The 17,099-nt window shown below is 34.6% G+C and overlaps 1 protein-coding gene across 4 annotated transcripts; it reads left to right on the forward strand.

The window, feature by feature from the left end:
* The first annotated feature begins 204 nt into the window (after positions 1-204).
* On the forward strand, positions 205-16,719 carry LOC131546162 (phytanoyl-CoA hydroxylase-interacting protein). 4 transcript variants are annotated; one of them, XM_058785527.1, is made up of 7 exons: positions 237-492; positions 789-908; positions 2,767-2,926; positions 5,970-6,146; positions 12,840-13,014; positions 13,556-13,673; positions 15,668-16,719. In XM_058785527.1, the coding sequence occupies exons 4-7, from the start codon at positions 5,973-5,975 to the stop codon at positions 16,200-16,202; spliced, it is 1,002 nt and encodes a 333-aa protein (XP_058641510.1). In that variant the 5' UTR covers positions 237-492; positions 789-908; positions 2,767-2,926; positions 5,970-5,972; the 3' UTR covers positions 16,203-16,719. The 4 variants fall into 4 exon arrangements, with proteins under 4 accessions (XP_058641509.1, XP_058641510.1, XP_058641511.1 ...); XM_058785526.1 differs by lacking the exons at positions 789-908; positions 2,767-2,926 and adding an exon at positions 205-221 and having other exon boundaries at positions 295-492; XM_058785528.1 differs by lacking the exon at positions 789-908.
* Positions 16,720-17,099: the final 380 nt, after the last annotated feature.

A 17,099-nucleotide genomic window follows, 5' to 3' on the forward strand; every position in this document is an offset into this window, starting at 1 on the left:
ATCAAAGCTTTAGACACCAAAAGACAACAACCAGAAATCCTAAAACTCAAGGTTTCAAACATTTTTGTTAAATATCAGAGTCACACTTCTTCTCAGACAGAAACATTTTAATTTAGTGCTGAAGACGTGTCATGATCACTCTCACTTGGAGAAAATCAGTAAAACTGCATGCTGTGGTCGTCTCTGTGAAGGCGGAGCGAGTGTGTGTGGATCAGGCATGAGTGAGTAGCTTGTTACATCACTTTTACGGTTCATTGATGCTGCACTTTCTCATAGCTGTTCACTTCCCTTCAGCATACAGCTGCAGAAAACACAAATACACACGGACAGACAGAGAGAGAGAGAGAGAGAGCAAACGAGAAACCCCTCGCTCTCAGTTTTCATCCTCATTTAAGGAGCTAGCAGCAGTGAAAGAGAGGAAAAGACGAAGAATTACAGCCACACTCATTTATACAGCTTCTGTCATCATCACTGCTGCTTCTCAACACAGAGGTACGTCTTTCTCTTTTATTCATTAAAAGCAACACTGAATTGAGAAAAATACTAATATAATATAATATATGTATTTACTTTTGCTTGTTTATTATAATTTATTTTTAAGGGTTTTTTTCATATCTTTTTCCTGAACTATCTGTTGTTTTTCTCTGAAGTGCAGTGAATTGAGGTCAGGACTGCCTTGTAGACTTTCACCGTCCAGAAGAGAAGCACAGATAATCAGATTAGAACATTTTGTTCATTCTTGCGCTGATGTTTTATTTTTTTCTCTGTTGTTTTTCTGTCTCTCGCAGTGAAATGTAGAACAGTGTTGCTTTAATAGTTTCACTCCCACCACAGCGGAGCTGCATTGCAGATGCATGTGAGATGCGCTCGTGAAGAGAAATCTGAACCATGGCAAAGTCCTTAATAATGTGAGAATCAGGCTCTCGTTTCTCCAGCAGCTCATTTCAGACGCTGCTGTTTGTGCTGGAGCTCTGCTCGTTAATCATGTGAACGTGGCTCACTTCTCTGAGACTGACCCAGTGAAATGCTCTGGATGCACGTTTATGTTTATTTTAGCACATATGGGTCATTGAATACACTTATGCTGAGGACTTATCAAAATGGAGATAAAAGAGTTTTGGGTGAATTGTGAAAAAACTGTTTCTTATGATTTGCATCTCTGTAATTCTGCATAGCACAAGCATGTTGTTGTATATGTTAATATGTATACTGTATGCATGTGTCCATATCTGGCCACATATTTACACATACAATACCAATAATTTTCTTAATAACATGCTGCAGTGTTTATTAATGCTGTTCTGCTCTGTTATACTACTGAGTGAATATCATAATACCGTGCCGGGTTCATATTGAACCGCAAAATCAAAAGAAGAAAATATATACAGTGCATTTTGCTTGAACAAAATTAGACCTAATTTTAGGACTTTTTTTCTTTTTGCATTGTGACATTATTTTCATGGCATATTTAAAGTTTGCATTACTATTTGGTTATTAGATTATTATAATGCATATATATTATCAATAATAATCTTATTCTAGATAATTATAAGCATGTTTACATGAAATATTTGTTGTACTGTCTTTATTTATATTGTATTACAGTCATTTTAATGTGACTTTTTTATCATAGTACAGTAAAAATTATTAAAATTTGATTTAACATTTAGATTTTTTCAAAATATATTTGTAATTACACATTTGTAATCGTAAAGTGTAATATTGAAGAACAGCAGTTACTTTTTTATTTAAAAAATTTGATTTAAAAAATTGAAATAAATTATTGAATCAGCGTTAATGAGAATCTAAAAAAATTATGGTAACACTTTATTTTAAGGTGTCTTGCTTATTAGCATGCATATTACTAAAATATTAGCCATTTATTAGTAGGAATTAAGCATATATTAATGCCTTATTGTACATCCCTAATCCTACCCAATACCTAAACTTAACAACTACACTGTAAAAACAAAAAAGTTGAGCCAACTTAAAATTTTAAGGCAACCAGCTCCATCAGATTTTTGAGTTTTCTCAACTTGTCGTTTTTAGTTTATACAACAAAAATTTGAGAATCTCCCACAAAAATAAGTTGAGCAAACTCAAAATCTGCTGAAGCTGTTAAAAAATTTTTTTTTTAAGTTCGCTCAACTTTTTTTTTTTTTTATACAGTGTACCTTACTAACTTAATAAGTGTTCCCTATTCTAAAGTGTTACCAAAATAATTACATTAATTTTTGCTGACTTTTTCCCCCTCATCTATTGCTTTTTTCAGTGATTTATACAATCATTGCATGAAAAATGACTAGTACATTAATGAGAATTTAATGAGAATAATCATTAAGAATAATGGGAATCTCTCTCTCTCTCTCACACACACACACACACACACTCAAAAGTAAAATGTCTGGCTGTAATGAGACATTACTGTAATGAGACTTTATAAAAAAATATTTTAATTGTCATGAAAAAAAAAAACAATGCAAAAAAAAAAAAAACTTTATGGTTTTTAAACATGCTTTATTTTCTATTTGTAAAATAAAACCAATAGTTTTTTTCTTTCATTATGGGGTACAATGTGACATGAACATGTTTTCATAAGATTTTCTTGCCATTTTTTGAGGCTTATTTTATAACAGACAGCATGCAGCATCTTGATTTTTTTACTGAGCACTAGAGCAAAACTCCAAAATGTTCAAAGGTTTTTCTAAAATAGTAAGCAAGCAGCACCACTCTGTGTGTGTGTGTGTGTGTGTGTGTGTTTTGCAGCTTTGATGCAAGTCCTGTGAGGATGTTTATCATGTCCTACATTCCCTTTGAATGAAAGGCAGCAGTCTGGGGAGTTGAAGTGTTTCCATGACATTACAGCAGTCACTGCCTCCTGTAAGACCGTGTGCAGAGAATGAGGACGGATATTTGAAAACTCACAGTTCGTTAATCTTAAATTACTTTTTTTTAATTATGCTCCATCCTGAGGCAAAGCAGATGATCACTTCAGGCCACACACATGTCCTCTGTGGGAAAAAAAAGAAGTGCGCTTAATTGCATTGAATAGTGTACTTCAAATCTGTACTTATAATATAATAGTACGGAAATAAATGGCTGCTTAAGTGTACTTAAAAGAGAGCACACTTTCAAGACTGCCTCTTATCACATTTTTTAAAAGTGTCCTAATAATATCAAATTAAAAGTTTTACCTTAAACTACCTTTTAAATCATTATGTTTTAATAATATTTGTTATGTTTTAAAGAAGCGCACTTATTTTGATGTGTTGACTAACACACGAATGCACATGTAAAGTACTTGATTATCATTTTTAACTGTAGTGTGTTATTTGATATTACATTTAAAGTTAATATATTTTAAATGTACTAAATTGCAACTTCATTATTACAAATGTGTAGTTACAAATATAATACAATGTTCAATAGATATATTTAGTTGGGGATAAATGCTTGCCAGTACATTCAACAGCACACTTTAACTGTATTTCAAAGACAATAAAAGTAATTATGAAATTACATATAAAGAAGTATTTAAAAATCACTCTTAAGTTCAGATGATTGCATTTAATATAAACTATAATACATTTCCATTTAATTACAAACAACATGCATTTAAGAATCCAAAAACATTAAATTCAGTACACGCTTAAATTCTCATGTAAAAAATGTGCTAAAGTCTATTTCACTTTCACAAGGGATGCCATATGTTTTCGAGCCAAAGCATTCATGTGTGAAGTACTTGCTGTAAAACATATTCTCATTTTCTGGCATGCACACATTTGTGCCGTCCAGCATATTCATGCCAGTCTCTTGGCATTGCGCTGCCTCAGCATACTGTCCATATGGGGGGTTTACACCAAAATACACCAAATCCGTGACATTTTAGCTTACATGTACATTTTACATTTACAGCTGACCCCTAAATGCATTTGGACACTTAAGAAGTATATAAAAAAGTAAATGTCAAAGAGGACAGCTGCTATGGGAAAAAGAGCTGTGAGTAATATGAAGGCAGTGAAAGGAGGACAAGAAGGAGAGGTGCTTATAAATCACCCTGCCGTCTCTCTCACAGAGTTATGGGTGTTTCTCAGAGCACAAGGACTGATAATAGATTGTGTGACTTTACGTTACTCTAGGGTCAGCAGTCACAGGAAGAGGAAATGACAGCTAATCAAACACACGGCCTCATTCGCTGCACTTCACACACACTCATGGCAGTAATCACACACTAGAGAGCAGAGCATTACACATTACTTCAGCAAAACACATCACTGAGCGCCTTTATTATCTCTCCTCTGAGAGGCAGCTCCGGTCATTCTGTCAAACCCGCCTTTACCGCTTTGATTAGATAATGTGTTTACCTGTTAATGTGCTGTCTCCAGCTAAATTCATATATTTCATCATTTAACTTATATAAATAAGTTATAATAATAAACAGGGTGGATGGCAACTGAGTTGAGTTTAATTGGAGATTGCAAGTTTACAAAGCAACTCTTAGGAAATTTAATTCTGATAAATACCCACTTTTTAACATTCATTACTTAGTGTTACTGTACAAAATCATGGTAACAGTTGATATTTTGACATTTTATGACTTGTGCTGAAAGAGTTATTGAAAGAATAATGATGTTATCATGTCAACAAATTATGGAAAAATATTATTATTATTTTTTTTCATAATAACAGGTTTAATAGTAACCCAGAAGTTTTTGAAAGAATTCTCCTCCCAAAGCTGCATTTATGTTTGCAATTGTGATTTTAAAAAAAATTAAAAAAGAAAAAAATTAAAACAGTAAAATTGAGAAATATTATTACAGTTCAAAATAACTGTTTTCTATTTGAAAATATTTCAAATTGATTTTATTCCTGTGATGCAAAGTTGAATTTTCAGCATCATTACTCAAGTCTTCAGTGTCACATGATCCTTCAGAAATTATTCTAATATGATTTGCTGCTCAAGAAACATTTCTTATTATTATCAATGTTGAAAACAGTTGTGCTGCTTAATATTTTGTGCACACCATGATACATTTTTGTCCAGGAGTCTTCGATTAACAGAAGGTTCAAAATAATAACACTTATTTTAAAATAGATTTTGTAACATAAATGTTTTTACAGTCACTTTTTGATTAGTTTAATGCATCTTTGCTGAATAAAAATATTTCATCATTTTAAGTTATTCATTAAAAACAAATCTGACCACAAATTTTGAAAGGTAGGTATTGAAAATGCTAGGCAATATCTTTGCAATATTTTTTTTATTATCATTGACCAAAAACTTTGAAAAAACAGGCATCATCATGATGAAACAAAGAAAAAAAAAACATTTATAATAAATCTACTGGATTTATTTGTTCATTTATGTGTTTATAAAAATGTCTGTAAAAGTCAGCATTATCTATACATTGTTAATTTTTTGAATATGTACCTCACTGTTTTGTACAATTTGTTGCATTTGCAGCCATAATGACAGGATATTTCATAAGTTTCCAAGCATAACATAAGCACATTTTCCCCTCAATTGTTCCTTTTGTATAGAAACAAAGTGGTTAATGAATAAATTATATGTAATTCAGTCGACTGTGTCTGAAACCTACTGCTGTGCTGCCTAGTCAGTCAATAATGACTAAACAGACTATTATGACTGTTTCAGGTCAGCTCACTTTAATGGGAACAAACTCAAATGAGCTTTACAGATAACTAAGCGCATATTTAAAAACTAGTGCTTATTAAACATTGAAATTAAGTTGACAATGGACATTTATGATTTAATTTGCTTTTATAGATGAAGTTAATTCATACTGAAGGCAGTGTTTGTGTGAGGGGAGGTTATCTGTTTTATTCAGCTGAAGGATTGTCTATTCACAGGTTAATTGAATTTTATCTGAGGTCAGAAGATGGTTTTTTTTTTCACTAACCGGCTGTAATGTTTGTGTTTGACGGTTTGTCGTGTTGTGTTCCTGCAGGCGATGGCTGAGGTGGAGCTGCTCTCCACACCCCATGATATTGAGATCAGCGATGTGACCTGCGACTCGTTCCGGATCAGCTGGGAAATGGCCCACGAGGACGCGTCCCGAGTGACGCATTACTTCATCGACTTGAGCCGTAAACAGGGCAGCGAGGACAACCGCTTCAAGCACAGAGTCAGTATCCGCTGTCATTCCGCTCCCTGTTGATCTCACAGGATAAAATACAGCCCTGATTCGGTGTCACACAAGGAGTGGAATCTGTCATTCTGAACTGATCACAGGACAAATCTCTCAGAACTATCTGGGGTTAAACAAGGACACAATAGTGAGGTCTGGTGATTGACAGCACTGGACCCTGCTGACTTTCACTGTTAGAAGACATATTTCAAAATAATAAGCTATTACTTTAATAAACTATTTTAAGTAGATTTTTCATAAGCAATTTAACCCACAATTTAATTTTTTCTTTTTTTTAATGGAGGGAGTCACACTGACCGTAATTGGATTCAGTACTGTACAATTAACTATAAGTTACACTATGGAAAACAAAAAGAAGCCAAAAAATAAAAATAAAAATCAATGAATCAAGAAACAAACAAAGAATACATAAATAAATAAATGTTAAAACAAAAAAAATACAACCTGAAATACGGAAATGTTGGGACGTTTTTTAAATTTGAATAAAATGAAAACTAAAAGACTTTCAAATCACATGAGCCAATATTTTATTCACAATAGAACATAGAGAACATTAGCCGAAGACCTTTGTTGGATGCCCGTGGTCTTCGGGCCCGAAGACAACACTGCATCACTCATCAGCATGATTCTGTCATTGACATTACTAAATGGGCCCAGGAATACTTCCAGAAACCACTGTCGGTAAAAACACAATCCACCGTGCCATCTGCAGATGCCAACTAAAGCTCTATCATGCAAAAAGGAAGCCATATGTGAACATGGTCCAGAAGCGCCGTCGTGTCCTGTGGGCCAAGGCTCATTTAAAATGGACTGTTTCAAAGTGGAAAAGTGTTCTATGGTCAGACGAGTCCAAATGTGACATTCTTGTTGGAAATCATGGACGCTGTGTCCTCCGGGCTAAAGAGGAGGGAGACCTTCCAGCGTGTTATCAGCGTTCGGTTCAAAAGCCAGCATCTCTGATGGTATGGGGGTGCATAAGTGCATACGGTATGGGCAGCTTGCATGTTTTGGAAGGCACTATGAATGCTGAAAGGTATATAAAGGTTTTAGAGCAACATATGCTCCCCTCCAGATGACGTGTATTTCAGGGAAGGCCTTGTGTATTTCAGCAGGACAATGCAAAACCACATACTGCAGCTATTACAACAGCATGGCTTCATAGTAGAAGAGTCCAGGTGCTGAACTGGCCTGCCTGCAGTTCAGATCTTTCACCTATAGAGAACATTTGGTGCATCATTAAATGAAAAATGCGTCAAAGATGACCACGAACTCTTCAGCAGCTGGAAACCTATATCAGGCAAGAATGGGACCAAATTCCAACACCAAAACTCCAGAAACTCATAACCTCGATGTCTTCAAACTGTTTTGAAAAGAAGAGGAGATGCTACACCATGGTAAACATGCCCCCATCCCAACTATTTTGAGAGCTGTAGCAGGCATCAAATTTGAAATGAGCTCAGTTTCTCAGTTTAAACATTTGTTATGTTCTCTATGTTCTATTGTGAATAAAATATTGGCTCATGTGATTTGAAATTCTTTTAGTTTTCATTTTATTCACATTTAAAAAACGTCCAAACATTTCTGGAATTCGGGTTGTATTTTTTAAAACTGCATATAACTTAATAACTGCATATAACTAATAATAATTTTAGTTGACACAAATTATGAATATTATAAAATGTATTTTAACTATTTTTAATAATTTTTATGGAAGGGGTCAAATTGACTGTAATTGGATTCAGTACAATTCACCAAAAGTCACACTATAAAAAAAAACTAACAAACAACAACAAAAGAAAGAAAGAAAGAATGAATGAATGAATGAATGAATGAATGAATGAAATTAAGGTTAAAACAGTAAAATTTTAACATTAATACTTACACATTGTAAAAAAAAAAATATATTTTTAAAAACATTTTTCACAAATTATGAATATTATTAACAGTATTGTAAATATTTTTAGTTTTATTTTATTATTATTTATTTTTATTTTTTTTATATAAAAGAAGTAGAGCATTGTGCTCGCAACGCCATGATCATGGGTTTGATTCTTAGAAAAAATAACATGCATGAACTATAAAAAATTTATGTTTTCAACACAGTGTAAAACATCATAATCATAATATAAATTTAATATGAGTATTGACACTTTGCAGGCATGTTCATGACACTAAATGAAGAAAAGTCCACAAAACTTCAAGAAAAACATCACAGAATAACCAGTATTTCCAACAATTAAAAAATGTATGTGGGTCAAATTGACCTGCAATGTAATATAAGGGTTAAGATCTGTTTTCATGTATTCTTTAAGCTGAACATCCCCTGCTTTCCTGTATGAGTAAAGGTTAAAAAAGAGGCAGCTGGCAGGGCTGATATAGGTGGTAGGTGTGTTGGTAATGAGCAGATCTGACAGCCCTTCAGGGCTACGGTGATGCTGGCGTCACTTCTAATACAGGAGCACAAGAAACTTGACCAAAACTGCTGTGAGCGGATAATGACTCACCAGGACATAAACACATCCCCAATCCCAGGCCAAGCACCCCTTTAAAAGCATGTATAAAACTAGGATATCGCTTTGAAAAAACTCTAATTTAGTTCCCTAGTAATTTGGGGGATCATGAATTTATTTATTTGGTTAATTAGTTAATAGCAGTCCTCGCCACTTGCACATGAAAATCTGCAAAAATGTTTTGAAGAAACACATTTTAATCTAAATTAATTGTGTCTCCAATTCCTGGCCAACCACTACTTTAAAAAATCAATCAAATTAGGATATTGTTTTGCAAAAATTTAATTTAGTACACTAATAATTTGGGACATCATGCACCTATCGTTTATTTGTTTTTATTCTTTAAAAAAAGAATTCAGTAAAAAGTTCACACAACCTGGACATTAAAGTCCACAACAGCATTTTAAAGTAAATGACCAACCAATACCAATAAAAAAAACAAATAAAAAAAACAAACATATCTAAAATTAGGATATTGCTTTGGAAAGCATTTAATTTAGTGCACTAATAATTTGGGGCATCATACACCTTAATGTTTATTTGTTTTAATTCTTTTTTCAGTAAAAAGTTCACGCCACCTGGACATTAAAGTCCACAACAGTGTTTGAAAAAATACATTTTTAAAAAAAAATAATGCAAACAAAAAAAAAAAGTAAAATTAGGATATTGTTTTGAATAAATAAATTAAAATAAATTATTAAAATAATTAATTACTAGTAATTTGTGGCATCATGCACCTATTTGTTTATTTTTCCTCACGATCTGCACATGAAAATGTAATGAAAATCACATGAAAAACTATTTTAATTTATTTATTATTATTTTGAGTCCTCACCACATGAAAATTTAGATACTACTTTGCAAAAAATATATAAATTTAGTACATTAGTATTTTGGTCATCATGCACCTATTTTTTTATTTTATTTTTTTATTTTTTATTATTTATTTATGCTTTACAATTTGTATTTCTTTATTTTTGAGCAGTAGTACATATACAAAATTTAGATATGGCTTTTCAAAAAAAAAAAAAATTTAGTACACTAGTAATTTTATTTTTGAGTATTCCTCGCCACTTACACATGAAAATCTGCAGCAGTGTTTATAATATTTTTTAACTTAAAGGGGTCCTATTATGGTTTTTCACTTTTTTAATTTTAGTCCGTGTGTAGTGTGTATGTTTGGATATAAAAAGATCTACAAAATTACAAATCTCAAAGTCCACTCCAAAGGGAGATATTTCGTTTTCAAAAAATCTCTTTTCCAGAACTACAACGAATGGCTCGTTTGGACTACAGCCTTGTTTTCCTGTATTTGTGATGTCACAAAGCGGTCCATTAGAATATCATTCAAATAAATCCCGCCTACGGAAATTCGAATGGTTGGAGGGAGAACACTTGGTTGAGCACTGCACCTTTCTAAATCAAAAAGGTGTATCAGTGTATTTCTGAAGGAAACCGACTGTATTCAGAAAATTTTGGATGTCATTTTCATTTCATCTTCCATGTAATGTCTGATAAAGCAGCGTTTGTGAGAGGAGCGCTGCTTTGTGTACAGCGTTACCAGGGAAATCTCGCTCTCTACCGCTCCAACAGCGCCGCCCGCTGGCAGAGAATTAATGTGCATATATATGTCGCCACAAATAGTGTAAATCTGTGGGACTATGGTATAAGTAAATTCAACTGTATAACAGTTTCACTGCAATTCATGTTATAATGTTAGAATTAACAATAAACATAATACATATTACCATTGCACTTATCTGTACATAGTAAATGCAGTTATTTTTAAGCTGTTGTTGATCCTAAAACGCGATTTAGCCAAAAACAACAACAACAACAATAATGTTACCACTTTAATATGTCTTGCAATATCCGTGCGTGCAAAGTTTCTGCGCGATCCTCTTGTTCAATATTCTCGGGGTCTGAACTGATATGGCAATATTGAAGAACTTGCTGTTTTGGCAAGGGGCGGGGCAGTACTGAAACACCGTCTAAGCTGTTCGCCAATCACAACGCACTGGGACAGCTAACCAATCACAACACATTTAGTTTTTCGGAAGGCGGGCCTTCATCAAACCCGGAACTAATCGAGCCGTTTGTGTCAGGCTGGGGAGAGAGGTGTTGTAATAATGTAAATTATGTGAAAAATAATGCGATTTTCGAACCACCAAGCATGAGAGCATGTTCTAGTACACCCCCAAAACAAAATCAAGACTTTGTAAAAGAGCATAACAGGACCCCTTTAATTCTCAAAAATCAAACTCATTTCTTTGAAAGCTTCATTCAATACTGATGAGATAATCAGAGCTGAATTAATGAAAATCTTCATTGTGTTGAGTTTTTAAATTCTTCCTGACAAAATGAAGCTATACTGTAGGAGTATCTCTTCTGCACTCATTGGCTGCCAAAGATAATACAGGCATGAACTGCTGCTGAATTACATCTGATTTTGCCATGGCTCTAATATTGCATTGGGGGTGAAAGGCAAGGACTTGCTGAGGGGGTTGCTATGGTTACGCCCCTCTGAGCATTTCATAATTGGTTCTGCTTGTCAGGATCTCGAGCCTCCACAACAAGTCTAATTAGCTGTGATCGAGCTCTTATATGTGAGAGGAAATACTTTACGCTTTAGTGAAGTTTGAAAATGTCTTTCACCTTTCAGAAAGAAGATTCGTCAAACAGATAACAGGTGTAAGATTACTGCACTGGATGATACGGATGCGGATGTTATCTGCTCAGAAATCATATTGTCTCACTGATTAGGCTGCATACATAATTATCAGGCGATTAGTGTTTCCAGTGAATCATTTTACTGGTAAACAGATTAAATGTTATCAGTCAATCACAAACTTGATTTTATAACACTATAAATGTATAAATAGACATTTACTGATTAAATTAAATTCATTGCATTGCGGTATATATTGTTTTATATTCACTTCTTATGTCTCTTTTAGTATGATTTTGTACAGCACAGTGGTCAACTACTGTTCTACTGCTGTTTATTGTGCTTTATAAATCAATTTTGATTTGATTTGATTAAACTATATGCAACAAATAAATAATATTTTGGCCAGTACTTCTTTTAAAAAAGATTTTTCAGTCTTTGGTTGGTTCATCTGCTCATTGGTCAACTCAAAAAATCCAACTAACCTACTATTATAATATGTATACTATGAATTAGCTTTTATGTTTATATTTCAGTTTCATTTCAAATATATATTAAATTTTAATATTTATATGTGCTTTTGTCATTTTTATTAGTTTTTGTTTTTAAAATTTCTATTTAGCTTTAATTTATTTTATAACAGTTTCAGCTTTTCAACTTAAATATACTTTTAGTTAGTTGCTAAGGCAACATTTAACATTTTTATTGAAGTGTTTTTTGTTTTTTTTAAGTTTAAGTTTCATCTAATACTCATATTTAATTAATTTAATTTCAGCTTTATTTCAATAAAAAAGGCCTGAACTGATCTGGCTCCCATGCAGTGTCCATCAAATACCATCCATAAGAGATTTTTTCTTTGTTTTTTTTTTGGCCGATAATGATGTTTCAGCTTGTGGTTTTTATTAAGTGAGAGTCATTTTCAGCTTTCCTTGCCTCTTTCCTTGCAAAGTCTCTGACAACCTGACACCTCCTACTCCAGGTTAGTGACAGTTCTGCTGACAGGAGGCGAAAGGGTTCGTTCACAATTAAATCTTGACAAGCCTTTTGCAGTTTTTGCACCTTTTCTTCTCTACACACTTTTTTTTTTAACCCCAGCAGACCGTTAACCTAACCAATCATTGTCAAACTACTGAGGCATTACAATCAGACAATCAAATATCGTCTGATGGTCATAGCGTAGTTTGGACATTTCTGGAGTGCAAATTTCAGTTTCAATTAGCTCTCTCTTCTTTGGTCCATTTTAACAGTAGTTATAAAAAGCTATATATAAAAATGCTGGAATACACTACATGACTTTTCAAATCTGAACAGTTTTTAAAACACTAGGCTTGAGGATGACGCACTACCATACTTTATACCCAACTCGTAGGGGTTTAACAAACAAAAAAGGTCAAGTATTGTAATAGTTAGTTGTTCTTCTCTTGAAGGCTGAAGACAAACCCTTTAAGCCAACAATTAACTATCAGTGCCCTCTGGTGTTTGGCTTTTCAGGATGTCCCCACCAAGCTAGTGACAAAAGCAGGACCTCTGCCAATGGCTGTGAGAGGCCACTGGTTCCTGAGCCCTCGAACGGAGTACTGTGTGGCTGTTCAGACCGCCATCAGACAGCCAGACGGAGACTATCAGGTGTCTGAATGGAGCCAAGTAGTGGAGTTCTGCACTGGAGGTAAGCAGAGATGGAGTAACAGAGATTTAAATGTGTTTTCAGTGTTAAAATACTTGTCCTGTGCCAGCTTAATATGCAAACAACTGACAAAAGGATTTGAGTTGATTCCCTGTGGCTCTATCAAATCATTGGTCTGTTTGTTAAAGCAGCCCAACACAGCAACAGGCTCAACCAATGGTGTGAGTTTGGGGGAGGGGCTAGTTTTTTCCAATCAATAACAAACAGGAGGACTATTTGGGGAAACCTGTTCGGAAACAACCATCATTTCTGCACTTCTTGGCACAGAAATTACACACTGCAGCACTCTGTATGAAGTGTCATGATTATCTTAATTTATTCTCCAAGACACAAATTTGCCATTGAATACTAATGCTAAAAAAAATCATGAACAAATGGCTTACTTATCATTGACTGTGCATATTATGCTCAGATCTTTCTTTTTCTTGCCTTCAATGTCATGTTCAATGTCATTAGTTCATTATAGAAAGCACTTGTGTTTTATGTTCAATAGTGATGGTTTTAAATGGGTTCTTTTCTGCAGATTATGCCATGGAGCATCTCCAGCAGCTGTTAGATAAAGCTCAGGCTGCTGCTGGGAGGCTGCTCAGGTTCTCCGTCTTCTACCGCAATCAGAGTCCTGAATACTTCCATTATGTCAGGTTAGTGTCATCTGTCATCCTGAGTCTCTCTGCTGCTTCTACATATATCTTTCCTTGACAGCTCTAAGACTGCAGTGTCTGACCTTTGTGATTTGAGAATGCTAGTGAACTTGACATGGAATCAAAACAGACTATTTAATTCATTCGTGTTCCTTGTCTCATTGCGTGTAATTCTTCATTGCATGTTATTACAAAAGTAAAAATGTTAGTCTTTATAATATTACATCAAAAAATAATTGACTTTTAATATTTCGCCATGCATTTTCAGTGTGTCAAACAGTTTGTCATATGTCATGCATTTTCAGTTACTGAGCATGGCCATACAGGTCTTAAAGGGTTAGTTCACCCAAAAATAAAAAATGAAATAAATAAAAAATGTACACTGTAAAAAGTAAGTGTAATTTTAACTGTAAAATTTTGTAAAAACGCTACGAAAAAAAACAACTGTTAATAGGTTTACAGTAAGTTCCCGTACTTTATACAGGGAAAAACTGTAAAAGATCTAACCAGACATTTCATGTAATTTTACAGTAAAATGCTGTTAATTGTGCAGTTTTTAGAAGTAAAAAATAACAAATCAATGTATAATTTACAGTCAAAAACTGTAAACTGATATTCCCAGAATTCCCTGCATTACACTCCACATTTTAAAGCATTTTGTTTAAATAATCATGTTTTTAAATACTTTTTGTTATCAGTTATGTACATTTGGGCTTTATGTTACATCTTCTGTTGTTTAATGAAAGTTTAGTGCATTATTTAAGTATCGTGTGTGTTACCATGATGGTGTTTTGTGTGCACCTTCTATATATCTATATATACTTCTGCTTGTGGCGAAGCTACTTGTGATGAGCTTTCATTCTTCATGTGGCTTTCTCTTTTACCACCAAAACAAATTTTAATAGCAGTGTGTGTTGTTGAATTTACTGGTTTATATTCAGATTTCCATGTTCGCAAATTACAGTTTTATACTGTAAATTTTACAGTTTGTTCTGTAAATGTGTTTACAGTTTTTCTGTATTTTTTACAAAATTATTCTGGCAAACACAGCTGCCAGTACAGACTACAAACTACAGAATTCTTTTTACAGTGTACTCAGCCTTATATCATTCTAAACCTGTATGAGTTTATTTCTTCTGCAGAACACAAAAGAAGATAATTTGATAAAATGTTGTCAAAAATAAAAGTCAATGGAACAGCTTTAAACTCACATTCAGGTCTGGCCATTTAAAATCCACCCGACTTTAAAAAGCTGGAGCAATTAAAGCAGCCAAAAACCTCTTTATTGCCTGACATACCCTGGCCTGAATTTATAAATTGTCTAAAATGTCCAGGTTTTGGCTTTGTTTTCCTACTGATGTGCTCTCTATAGTCCTTCTGTTCTCTGTAGATCCCACATCTCGCAAGATTATGTACAATGCCTGCACGCTATTGATTAAACTACTTTTCAGTCATTACCTTCAGCAAGTATGAAAACAATAGGAAAACAAAGCCAAAACCCAGACAATTTAGAAATGCCAGCCAAGACATGTCTGGGAAAAAGAGGATGTATGGTCACCAAACGCATTAACAGTGTCCGAGAATGTTATCGTCCTTTGGTGTAGACATTAATTATCGGAATAGATATCGTTATAGTTACTGTCATTTCTTTGAAGAGGTCTTTAAACCAAGCCCCGTCCTTCATTTTTCACATACTATTGGTTGTTGATTAGATGAAGGCAGATATCAATGCAAGCTTGCAGTCTACTGTAAGGAAAGGGACAGGGTTTAAGTGGACTACATGATTGGAGAAGTCCAGCATACATCACCAGAGAGAAGTTTGTAGCCTCACAGGAAGATTGATATTTTGATTAAAATGAGTGAGGTTAAAAAAATAAAACATGCACTGATAATTTGTTCATTTAGAAGGTGATATGCCAAATTTAATGTCAACATTTCAGCTTTGTAGTGTTTAAAATGGCAGATTATTTATTATTCTACACCTCTCTACAAAGGTCAGAGTGTGGAGGTGCAATGCTCCCATCTTTGAAAGACAACAGTGGAAGTCACGGCTCCCCCATCAATGGAAAGCTCCGCGGCGTCTTCCTCAGCTGCAACACAGAGTTCGACACAGGCCTCCCTCCCAAAGACTCCCCATACGGCCCTCTGCGCTTCCAAATTTCCGCCGATCGTCTCCTCACCACGAGTACAAACCTCTACTTTGCTGACTTCTACTGCATGTACACAGCGTACCATTATGTAGTGCTGGTGCTGGCCCCTGCTGGATCGGAGGGAGATAGCTTTTGCAACAGCCGCCTTCCACGACTGGACCTGTCAAGCAATCCCTTCCTGACGTACACACCTGGAGACGTACCGGTCTTCTGTCACGGCAGTGACGTCATTCTGGAGGTGTTGTACACAGAGCCCTTGCTTCTGGAGCACGGCATACTCGCTCAGATCAGCGGCCGTCACCAGCTCATGAGCCTGTCCACTGCAAACGCCAAAAAAGACCCGAGCTGTAAGGTGTGCAATATCAGTGTGGGCCGCTGAGCTGGGAATGGCAGCTCTCACTGGAAGTGCAACCGGAAACCGGACCGTGAGAACCTCACTGGTCTGGAAATGGACCCAAATTTCAAATGAGAATCTGAATAAATATTCACACTTATGAAAAGAGGTATTTGGAATTTGAAAATACGCCAAAGGCATTGCACAAAAGAGGCAAGAATAAATCAAAATGAACGAGGTCATGATAGTCTGGCCACTTGTTATGAAACCAAGCCATATGATCTGTGAGGCAACTATTCAGATCTTAAAGGGACAGTTCACCCAAAAATGCTTCATCATTTCACTCACTGTCTTTTAAAACCTGTATTTTAAAGCACCGTAAAAGTAGTCCATGAGACTAGTGTTATAATTTGAATTATGTAATTAATTCTATTTATTTTTTTATTAAGTCGTTTGTGTGTGTTTTATTGAGTTGTTGAGTGTGTATATGCATAAATGTCACATTAACTGTACAGAATGCTTTAACATAGAATAAAACGCTTCTGAGAGTTTTTGCATGTTACTTTTGTAGGTTTTCTGTTTGAATATGATTGGGACCACGTTTTAGTGGTTGTGATTCCAAAAAACACGATGCTTATCAAATGTAGTACTGCATGGGTAGCATGGACCAAACATTCACATCTTTAGTTCAGAATTACATATCAAAATAGGCCTTGACTTGTTGATATTTGAGTGCAAGTGAGAATGCTTGAGCTTCAAACTCCAAAAACTGAATGAATCTACAATTATAACAAATGTCCAAAAAGGAAATGGAAGGAAATCTGCCGGAAATAGAAATTTACAAATAACATAACTAATGTCACTAATTCACAGAGCACATAGCAGCTATTAAATCACTGTTACAGATTCCCAAACCTCTATGGTAATATTTGATAACTGGAG

This window comes from Onychostoma macrolepis, chromosome 08 (genome assembly GCF_012432095.1).
Source record: "Onychostoma macrolepis isolate SWU-2019 chromosome 08, ASM1243209v1, whole genome shotgun sequence".
Lineage (NCBI taxonomy): Eukaryota > Metazoa > Chordata > Actinopteri > Cypriniformes > Cyprinidae > Onychostoma > Onychostoma macrolepis.

Coding starts and splice junctions, on each gene's coding strand:
- LOC131546162 (XM_058785526.1), top strand. CDS start 5,973: ATGGCTGAGGTGGAGCTGCTCTCCACACCCCATGATATTGAGATCAGC. Junction 6,147..12,839: donor ACAACCGCTTCAAGCACAGA/GTCAGTATCCGC, acceptor TTGGCTTTTCAG/GATGTCCCCACCAAGCTAGT. Junction 13,015..13,555: donor AGTGGAGTTCTGCACTGGAG/GTAAGCAGAGAT, acceptor TCTTTTCTGCAG/ATTATGCCATGGAGCATCTC.